We start from the raw sequence: 11516 nt of genomic DNA, 5'->3' as shown, positions 1-11516 counted from the left end.
CTTAGTTTTGTGAGATCTTTTTGAAGTTCTTCACAATCTGCTTTGGTCTTAACTATCTTGAGTAGTTTAGTATCATCTGCAAACCTTGCCACCTCACTGTTTACCCCTTTCTCCAGATCAATTATGAATAAATTGAATAGGATTGGTCCTAGGACTGACCCTTGGGGAACAACACTAGTTACCCCTCTCCATTCTGAGGTACTCTCATTTCTACATATTTTTGGTTGCTGTCAAAATGAAATTTACCAGTTCTTAATAAAGTATATGATAATGAAGAGACTGACAAATATGGATGCATTTTTTAGATATTGCATTGGTTACGGACCAACTTGATATTAATTAACATAGTGGGTCCTAGGGGGAGATATTTGGTCATGGACCAAAGACCTCTGCACTAGATCACATGACTTAATGGTGCCACAAGCACCGGTGGTGATCGGAGTAGTTAAGTGGTAGCAGGCACATGAAAGGTGAAGGTGGTGGTTGTCTTGGTACTAGCAAAAAATCTAAACATTATTTTTAGGCTTCTTATTGGCTCAAAAATAAAAGCCTTGTGCAGCTACTTGCCCATTAGGGCTTGGTCTGGGGAAAAATTTCAGCAAGTAACTTTTTGTGCCTGTATGTTAACAGTGACCTTTCTCCTTTCCTAGGTGTTAAAATAATCACTCAACAGGTGCAGCCCAGTAAAATCCTACCCAAACCAGTTACAGCGACTTTGCCCAGCAGTAGCAATTCACCGATTATGGTGGTTAGCAGTAATGGGACTATCATGACAACTAAACTGGTCACTACTCCCACTGGTAAGTTACCGTTCTTAGAAGGTAAGGGAGGGTAAACCCAGCAATACCGATAATAAACCCTGTTTAACAGGGTTAAATAACATTTTGTTTATTGTTTATTTAAAAAAAAAATAGGGTATAACAGCAAATTTGTAAACCTTTTGATAGTCACATGCTAGCTTAGGACATTTATCCTTGTCATACACTAAAATGCTGTATTATAAACTCTCAAGTTTACCATTGAGTGGTCTTTTATCTCTCTTGTACTCTCTTTGACTTGGCACGCATAAGTATAATCATTCCTTTCCCACTGGTTGAGAGAGAAATGTCACTGAAACCGATGATGATGATACTTTGCACTTCTGTAGCACCTTGTATTAGAGGATGTCAAACAAATGAATTAAGCCTCTCAACATTCCTTGAAGGTAGGTAAATATCATTATTCCTGTCTTATTGATGGGGGATTCGAGAGACAGTTGACTTGTTCAGGGTCTCGCAGTAAGTGCATAGAGGAACCAGAAATAGAACCCAGATCTCCCAACTCTATTCTGTGTATTCACCAGTAGTCACACTGTTTTTCTATATCAGCAGTGTTACAGACTGACGTGTTAGGGTGGTGTTGGATGTATGAAGATGATTTAGGGGTCAGACTGACTTTCTTTAAAGTTTGGTCAAATTCATTTCTTTGCTAAGTGCGCCACACATGTTGAGGTAGGTGGTATAAATCTGTGCTTAACTCAGTTTTTAGTCTAGCTTTTCAGTTCACCTTTAAATTCTTTACCCAGATAAAACATTATCCTGATATATTTTAAACAAGTCAAAATGAGTGTTTGGAATATAGTTTTTTGTGATTTTTTTTTTCGTTTTAAATTGGTAAATCTTGAATAGGCCATTTGCTTTCTCTCTTCAGACCAGTTTTGAATATTAGGTTTCCCAGTTAAATCTAGCTGTTTTGTATAATAACTTTTAGCAACAAAGAAGAGGTCTGCAATGTTTAGTCTACAATATCATAGAATCATAGATATGTGCAGAAGTATAACTAGAGTAGAAAGTTACCCTTCCTTAACTAGTACCTGTTAATCATAGTGGTTGAGAGGACTGAGCCATGGGACTGGTAGTGAAGAATTGAGTTCATATTCCACCTCTCCCCCTGACTCACTCTGTGACTTTGGGCGAGTTCCTTAACTCTGTGGGCCCTGTATTGCTCCCATTGAAGTTAATAGGAGAAAGGAAATAGACACCAGGTCTATATATCTGTTGGGTATTGAGAAGATTAGCTTGAATTCATAAATAATTCTAAAATGTATAGTTGTATTTATTATTGTAGCTATTATTGTATTATAAAGGGTGATGGTATAAGTTTCACATAGCGAAATTTAGACTGGACATAAATTCTTTTAAGCCACTTCTATTGGTTTATATGCTCTCTCCCCACTCTTCTTAAAGAGGAAGAGATCAGTTCTAGAAAATTCTATCTAATAAATCACACTTTGGCCCCATAATAAGATAAAGGACAAATATTGAGAGAGAGTTTAAACACCTTGTGAACAACAGAGCCATGAACATAAAGGTCATCAGTTTATAAAGAGCAAATCCATTACCAACTAGAATAGTTTTAACTTGAAATGTGATAGACAAAATGTTTGACAGTGCTTTATGAAATCTTTAATTTAATTTAAATTAGCATGTATCTGAACATTGTGACACAGACTGAAAACTAGCTGGAGGATCTTAAAGGATAATGATAAGTAGCACTGTATCCAGTCAAAGGCTGAAGGGGGATATCGTTGCTGTCTTGGAATACATCAGCGGGGTAATGGCAGGGAGGGAGAAGAGCTGTTGAAGCTAAAGGACAATGTTGGCACAAGAACAAATGGGTATAAACTGGCCATGAATAAATTTAGACTGGAAATTAGATGATGTTTTCTAACCATCAGAAGAGTGAGGTTCTGGAACAACATCCCAATAGGAGTAGTGGGGGCGAAAAACCTAACTAGTTTTAAAATGGAGCACGATAAATTTATGAATAGGATTGTATGATGAGTTTGCCTGTGATAGGAATGGACTGGACTTGATGACCCAGAAGAGGTCCCTTCCTCTCTTCTGTTCCTAAGTTCAATTTCTTATAGTGGAACTAAATATTTCTCTTTGATCTAAACCTTCTTTCACAATTTGCAGTACTCATAGTGTTTCGTATTTTAATTGCAAGCCTGTTTTTGTTTTACTTTGAAATAGGGACACAGGCAACATATACTCGTCCAACGGTAAGCCCCTCTATTGGGGCTCGGATGGCTGGAACTCCAGGCGCTGCCACTTATGTGAAAACAACCAGTGGTAGCATCATTACTGTAGTACCGAAATCGCTGGCTACACTGGGAGGCAAGATTATAAGCAGTAATATTGTTTCTGGTAGGTGTATTGATATAAAGCCTTATCTGAGATACAAAACTTCTAGAGACATGCAAATACTTTAGGCCTCATGTTTGATTTATCTCTGTGGGTACACAGACAAATAGTTTTGGTACATGTTTGAAAATATTTTTTACATTTAGGACCAATTATTGTAAAAGAGTTATTCTCCTTTAGACATATCAGAAATGGCTGATTGATAAGTGAGGAACGAGAAGGAGAGTGAAGGTGTTGAAGAATGGAAGGAGATATTGTGAGGGGTTAGGGCATGTCTTATATTTAGGAAGGAAGCAAATTTTTAGCATCATAATGTAAGAGGAGCCTGGGAAGCCAGAAGAAGTCTTGATGAGTGGAAAAATGATTAGTGCTATGTTGTAGAAGGCAGGGAGGATTATATCAGCTTCTTTGGAAATGTGGATGGAGTAAAAAAAAAAAATTAGTTTTTTTGTAGTCTGCAGAGAGCATCTCTGCAGAGTATTGATGAGATTTCTAGATCTAGTGGAGGTTTCATAGAATAGCATATGCACCACTGTCCTTTGATACCAGCCTGTGCACTTGAGATCAGTAGTTGGCCTTTATTCCAAGGAAGCATAGTACATGAGATTCTGTTAACAAGGCAGGTTTTGAGCAGGGCATCTAAGTAATCTTTCCATTCAATGGAGCATTCACTAGGGGTTTCATAGGCTAGAATTGAGAGAAACCCTACTTTCACCATCTTACCATTATTTCTTTTTCTCAAAATTGGTAAAAATTAAATGTATTTTTAAATCTAGGATGTGTTATGAAGTAGCTGCCAGGCAGGGGCAGCTCCAGGCCCCAGCACACCAAGTGCGTGCTTGGGGCGGCAAGCCACGAGGGGCTCTCTGCCAGTCACCGTGAGGGCAGCAGGCAAGTTACCTTCGGCAGCTTGCCTGCAGAGGGTCCACTGGTCCCGCGGCTTCAGCGGACCCTCCGGAGGCACACTGCCGAAGGCAGCCTGCCTGCCGTGCTTGGGGCAGCAAAATCCCTAGAGCCGCCCCTGCTACCAGATGGCAATGATGGGTTGAAGTTGATAACCAGGATTCTTTGTTGGGACACACTTCAGCAGCTAGGTGTGATGTATTTACAGAGAATTGGAACTATTTTTAGGGAAAAACAGAAGTGGTAGTTATCTGAGCAGAAAAGTAATTATTAAAATGGGCAGATTGATACCACTGGTGACTTATATGTTTGTTAGGCATTGTGAGAAGCTGTTCAGAAAGAGTCATTGTAAATAAACAAGAAGCCACTAAAGGCAAGTTATTATATGGTAGGAGGGAAGAAGAACAAAAAGTTCATCAGTAGAAAAATGTCTTCTGATCTCGGGGGTTCAAAAGGAAGGAGGTTTTTTGTTGTTTTTTTTAAATAATGCTGTGAAAGAAACCAAAAGTTTGTCTTATAATTCCAGTAACAGAATTCTGTATTCCCATACATTAGCCATAATAAAAACCTGGCCTCTCTTTATGGGAGAGAAAATAGTGTTAATGTGTTCTAAGCATATGAACAGGTTTCTACTGAATGGGAAACCTCCCTTTTATAAGATGTAAACTCTCAGATTTTTCTCTTGCAAAATCTGCTGCAGATAGAATTGCTTGATCTACAATTTTCAATCTTTATTTCTATTTGAAATAATTTATTTGGTGGACAACTTTCTTTTAGCACAGGGATGCCCAAAATTTGCAACACTGAGAGCCAGAGCTAATGTGTATATTTACAGAATATGTCAAAGGTAAATGCACACAACCATAATATTCGTACCTGTGCCTTCCATGATAGCTGTTCAGAAATTGTCCTTTGCTTTCTATCAACCATAAAAACTGTTCAGCTCTGTGCTCCCCATACAGGGTCTGCAGTTGTTGTGCACCCTACATTCTTGGCTTCAGGTCACACATTAAATGTCATCTCTTTAACAGTTTAACTTTTTTCAGTTGCATTTAAACCTGCCATGATGGTAGGATTATCTTTAGGGCTTCTGTTTTTCAGTTTATATCAATTTCATTTTTCAGGGTTTGTTTAGCAATTTTCAAGTTTTATATAGCTTTCCAAAAATCGGGGTGGTTCAGGACTTTCTCTTTGTACACATCGTAATGTGTAATGAATCTCTTTGTAATGTCCCCTAGTGTGCTTTAACGTAGTAGCACTATATATAGGGAACCTCTAGTGCGCACCAGCAGGGTCTACTTGGACCACATAATGTGCAACATATTAGCGTGTGTTAGAAGCCACATCCCTTGTCCATATTACTGTTCCATATAAACAAGCCCTTATATACAAGTAACCATTTCTGGTGTTTTTCCAGTGTTTATTGGATAAACACTGTTCTCTCTTCTTTTTTTTTTTTTTTTTTTTGTATGCAGGGTGTTTTATTGGTGTTTACTGATTAAAAATGAAAATCGGAAGCCCTAGTTATCTTCTTTATGCTGCACCCAAAGCGTTTTTGTAAAGATTCTAGAATTACATGAAATATATACATAACCCAAGCCTCTCTCCTTCCCACTTGCTTTAAGGGACTACAACCAAAATTACTACAATCCCAATGACATCCAAGCCCAATGTGATTGTTGTGCAAAAGACTACTGGAAAAGGAACAACTATTCAAGGACTTCCAGGCAAAAATGTTGTTACAACTTTATTAAATGCTGGGGTAAGCAAGAGTTTTACGTCTAGAATCTGCAGACCAAGTAAGAGTGTGTGTTGCCTTCTGCCTTTCTCTATTTGTAATAAACTTAGTTTCATAAAGTGGTCCTGGCTAGCAGAACTCTCATTAGCTGTCTTGCAGATGTAGCGTGGGCTTAGGTCAGGGACTAGAACAGTTAACAAAAGCGGAGGCTCACTAGGGACTGTTAAAGTTTGGTTAAAGCCTCATATCGTCTCCTCCTTTGAGTTCCCTGTTCAGGTGTCTCTGGGTTACAGAGGCTGTCCAGTCCAAAAAGAATGGAGCCATACAAAATGACTGGATTCTTGTACCAGTTTTAATGTACAACTTTTAATTACACTTTTAATGTAAGCATGGGATCTCATCTGATCCAATGTGTGAAGGGAGGGCCCTTTTTCAAATATTCTGCACATTTAATGTCGTTTGGAAAATTTTATATCCAGCTATATATCTGTTAGTTATGTATGCCCTTTACTTCTAAGCTTTTCATGGCAATCCTGAATTAGGATGAAAAGCTGAAAACTCAGATTTTCACTCAACTGGAATCCTGCAATGTTTTGGAAACACCAGAATGTGATGTTCCAAAACAAAATATGCTTCCCAGCATTGTCTGCAGCAGAGCCAGGGACCCTGGAAGCCCTGGCAGCTGATGAATGAAATTGACATGATTCTTGACAGTTTTACTGCTGCCAACCACTAACTGGCAGCAGTGAAACTGAGAAGACTTTTGTTGTCAAGTTAACAAGAGTCTGGTCTACCTGGGGTCCATTGGAAGTTCAGTGAAATAGAACCGTTCCCATGAAAAGGTTCAATTTTGACAAATCAGCATTTTCTGATTTAAAAAAAAAATATTCTTTTGTTGGAAAATTCCTGACCAGCTGTACTGGATACCCCGGTGATAGGCATAATAACATAAGATAGATTAAAGGAACAAACGGTCAAAAAATTGTCAACTCCAGATTTAGGTTTGGTAAAATTCTTTATAAAAATTAATATTAATAAAGATTTGGTATTTTTTAACTTTCTTTTAAAGCATGTTTGCAAAGGAGTTGCAGAGGATTCTATTTTATGTTCTGTGAATTCTTTGAAGAAGAGATTATCTTGATAGCTGTGTCTTATGTAGCATCTGTATGTGCTTAACAAATTAAAAGTGAACATTGCCTTGCACTGCTGAAAGCCACCTTTTCCCTTCACCACACCCTCAAGAAAACCACACGAGAATTCGAAATAAAATTGGCCAAACTAGTTTCATTGTGGAAACCAAAATAAATTTATAACAGCATAAATTGTAAAAGGTAAATAAAATATTAAAGTATTGTCCATTTTAATAATCTAAGATGTTGCTACTGACAAAGAGCAATTCTTAGAAATTTTGAGTATACCTTTAAACATCTTGTACAATTCTACTTTCCCAGAAAAGAGAGTTTTTTCTTAACGCCACATAAACTCGCCTAGTCCTTTTGTCGTCATCGTCCTCATTATAGTAAGGTTTAAAAGAGTAGATATTTTTGTGCTTGGTTTTTGAATTTACTTTCTATTAAATGCACTTACTCCTTGAAACCAACCTGATGATGAAAGAAATTGGTTGGCGTATTACAGAGCAACCTCTGTACTGCCTCTTATAAATTTTACATATGTTTAGATAAGAGGGTGTTCTATATCACTGAAGAAATTGCATTGCAAGTTAATATGTAGATTTTGTCTTTACTTCAGGGGGAGAAAACTATTCAAGCAGTGCCAGCAGGAGCAAAACCTGCCATCATCACTGCAACCAGACCCATCACAAAAATGATTGTCACACAGCCGAAAGGACTAGGATCTACTGTCCAGCCAGCCACCAAAATCATCCCAACCAAAATTGTTTATGGGCAGCAAGGGAAAACACAGGTACATACTGTCTTATGAAATATACTTAGATTACTATAAAAAGAGAAACAAGCCTTCATGGTGTTGAGTCCTTTGCACTTAAAAGCCTTTGGTGTGGGGTGAAATTGATCTGGTTATGGTAATGTGTATCTTATGCACTTCTTGAAGTAAGTCTCTCCCTGGAGCCCAGCATAGATTGTCCATTTGGTGCTCCATTAGCACTCTAGATGGGTATCTAAGCATATTACTTTCCAGGAGAAGAAGCCCAAATCTTTCCATTGAGGCCAGTGACTGTATTTGTAAAGCTTAAGCAGAATATTTTAAGGTTGAATTATTCAGGAAAATTTATACAGTTGAACAAACATTCTGTGCAACAAAGGTCCCAAAAATCAGATAAGGCATGAATCTATAATTAGGAGGAGAGAGGATTACAGGTATGGAAGGGAAGGTTATTTCATGTGCGGAGTGATTGAGAGGACTGAAATATAGTTATGTGGTAGAAATATATAGAGGAGGCCAGTCAGGCACTATTCAGTCTTCTGCTTTATGATAGAAGAAGTGCATGATGAAATTAAAAGGCAACACATTTTAAACATTAAAGGAAATACTTATTAAGCAATGTATGACTAATTTGTGGAATTCAGTTCTTCAGAGTAGTAAGGGAAATCATATATGGCTAAAAATGGCACGTTTAAGAACACATTTTGTGTGGAATAAAAATCACCTAATTCTTCAGGGGTGCTCATATTCCTGAAGGGAAGCTACTGCTTTCAACTGTAGCCTAAAGAAAATACGTAGCCGGGCTTGATGCCATGAAAGATGGGAGGAATGTCTCCATAATCTGTCAACCTGAGGGACTGAGAAGAAACAGGGTGAATCCTGCCCTATGGAATGACTTCAAAACATCTGGCATCAACAGGATATCAGAGTAGTTAGACTATTCGTCTGTTCTGATATGGTAATTCTTATCTTCCTTTTGTGTGCCAGAACCTGTTCAAAACAATCTGATATGATTAGAAGTAGGAATTTAGGTACTGTGAAGATAAGTGCCATAAATTTGTTTGATACCTTTTTTGTTTATGTATGAATTTAGTGCTCATAAAATTGATGGTTTAATAGCAGTGGCTTGAGCCAAGTACAAGGTAGGCAAGGTCCTTGCAAACTTCAATTCTTCTAATGAACCCTAGTCCTGACTCCTGCTGTTCTGGTCCTATGCCACTTAGTGCAGATTGACAACTGTAGTACACAGGCATGTAATAGGATCACTGGGCTTCTCAGCTTTAAATGTATAGTCTAATTTTAGGCATAAACTCTAGACTGCAGAGTTAAGACCAGTATGTTAGCCCTCTGCACCCTATCTTATTGAATCTAACCTAATTCTGGGCACTCTGTAAGTCTAAACAGAGTTCAGGTTTAATCTTGTATCGATAAATGACAGTTATATTCATAAACAGGCTTTCAAAATCTATCTGAATTGGTCAGGACTAGAAAAGCCTGTTGTATGTCTAAATAAATTAGTGCCCAGTCCCATATATCACTTGTGTTAAGCACATGCTTAAGTGCTTTACTGGATTAGTTCCTTATAGCATAATGTGACCTTAAGAATAGACCTTAAGTTAGATGATCTATATAGTTCTTAGTATTCACAGATGCTAATTGATTGTGTAGGAATCTGCCATGCTTCTATATGGACAGGAACATACAAAAGGAGGGTTCTGTAGGGGTTGTATATGCTGTCTTGATTACATATCAGGAGACGATGTGCAACTGAAGTTCAAGAAACTCTTTGATAGATGTTTGATCCTTCCTTGAGTGCTCTTACTGTAAATAGAAAAATTGTTTTTTCTATTAGGTTCTCATAAAACCAAAGCCAGTGACATTTCAAGCTACGGTTGTGAGTGAACAGACAAGGCAGTTGGTAACTGAAACATTGCAGCAGGCATCCAGGGTGGCAGAGGCAGGAAATGCCTCTCTCCCAGAAGTGAAAGAAGAACCACAGAGCTACACTGATAGCAGCTCCTCTTCTACAGAGTCCTCCCAGAGCTCCCAAGGTAAATATAATCACTTTGTTTGCTAAATAATAAGCTTTGATTTCCTCTTCCAAAGATGTAAGCTAGTTTTTTATAGCCTGTTGTTTCTCTTTATTATGTTTTTAAATGCATGGTCATCTGGTCTGGTTAGGTGACTGGAGATCAGGACTCCTGAGAATTGCTTCTAAATACTGACTTTCTGTGAGTCCTGTACCCCATGTCTCAGTTCCCAATCTGAAAAATGAGGATATTACTACTTGCAGGTGTATTGGGGATTAACTTCTGTAAGCACTTTGCGATTTGTTGATGACATGTTCTGGAGAAGTATGTAGTATTAATCAGAAATGTTTTACTTTTCACCTCAGAATCATCTGTTCCCGAAATACAAAATAATTTACTTTTTAAAAAAAATCAAACTGTTCAGGTCTTCCTTTGATTCCCAGCTAACTTGGCAGTGGCATCCATTGTAACATTAAGAGATTTGCACACTCATTAAGAGACTATATACGCAAGTATTTTTAAACATGTCCTTTAGACAAAGGCAAAATGGTCAGTTTTTATCTGCAAACACCTTTTATCTTTTTCATATACATAGCTGCCCTCCTTTACCATTCATCCCTTCGATATAACTTTTTAAAACTTGTTCTTCAAATAATGTCCCTGTGGGCGTTCCACTTCAGGTGCTCCTGCGCCCTATGCCACGTGTTTATGCTCCACGCTGAGGCTAGAAGAGGCTGCACAAGTAAACTACCCCTCAGTTCCTTCTCAACCGCAGTCAACATGAGATGGCGTTTATCTGTGCCTGTTCTCTCTAGTATTCAGCAATTAGCTAGTTAGCAAAAGTCTGTGACCTTTTAATGTTTTTAGTTGTTGGAACAGATATTCCCCTTTTCTTTTCACTGAAAAAAAGAAAAAAAACAACCCCCGTGCCAATTTATTCATAGATATAGTTAGATGTTAAAATGTTTCCCCTTCATAGGGGGTCAGTTTTTGTTTATTTGCAGGATAGGCTGGGCTCCCAGGGATTCAGAACGTGCCTATCCTGCTGTGAGGCTACTCCAGTCAGTGTCTTGGCATTCCCAGTGCCTCCACTGTCCAGATGGTGCTCATGTGTCCAATAAATGCAAGATCTGCACTTCCTTCGGGGGAGAGCCCAAAAAAATTGGGAAATCAACTTTAAGCTCCTGATAATGGAGCCAGGTTTATGACCAGCTTTGGATCGAGGGGGTGGAGGAACCTGTGTACATAGACTTCCTGGGGTAGCACTAGTGCAGCGTCCACATCAATATCTTGTTCAGCGGCCATTGATCTCAATATCTGCCTCTAAGCAAAAGGAGGGAAGGAGTAAATCTCCAAGAATATCTGTCACCAATACACAAGATGACTATGGAGACCTCAGGTCCCAAGGGGAGTTCCATGCAGTGATGTCAGTACAGATGCTTCCCGACTTACGGAAGAGTTCCATTCCCGAGCACCTTGCGTAAATCGATTTTTGCGTAAGTAGGGAACGTATACCCAGCAAGTATGCATGAAAAACAAACAACGTACGGAACTTTTTCTGTAAATCCGGATTTGCATAACCCGGGGAGCGTCTTTACTACGAAGGTGAAGAGAAGTCAATCATCTAAGCCAAAATCGGTACCAAGTTCCTAGGTGGCAAAGATGCAGTTGAAAAAAGGCTAATCCCATCCACGAATAACACTAGAAAGTCAGTGGTACCAAAGACTGCTCATATACCTTCTGTTTACAAAATGAGCC

At 38.5% G+C, this 11516-nt stretch overlaps 1 protein-coding gene across 8 annotated transcripts in view; it reads left to right on the top strand.

Annotated features, from left to right (window-relative positions):
* The window catches only part of EMSY (EMSY transcriptional repressor, BRCA2 interacting), a 60299-nt gene that overhangs the window by 32874 nt on the left and 15909 nt on the right, over positions 1 to 11516 (top strand). For all 8 annotated transcript variants that reach the window (XM_075061805.1, XM_032806369.2, XM_075061806.1 and 5 more), the window contains 5 exons: positions 651 to 800; positions 3015 to 3188; positions 5714 to 5850; positions 7576 to 7749; positions 9581 to 9779. In XM_075061805.1, coding sequence (XP_074917906.1) covers positions 651 to 800; positions 3015 to 3188; positions 5714 to 5850; positions 7576 to 7749; positions 9581 to 9779 — 834 coding nt within the window. The remainder of the gene's footprint in view (positions 1 to 650; positions 801 to 3014; positions 3189 to 5713; positions 5851 to 7575; positions 7750 to 9580; positions 9780 to 11516) is intronic.

The sequence above is a fragment of the Chelonoidis abingdonii genome, chromosome 1 (genome assembly GCF_003597395.2).
Source record: "Chelonoidis abingdonii isolate Lonesome George chromosome 1, CheloAbing_2.0, whole genome shotgun sequence".
Taxonomy (NCBI): domain Eukaryota; kingdom Metazoa; phylum Chordata; order Testudines; family Testudinidae; genus Chelonoidis; species Chelonoidis abingdonii.
The sequence above is the reverse complement of the archived record's forward strand: the minus strand, read 5'-3'. Positions and strand labels throughout refer to the sequence as shown.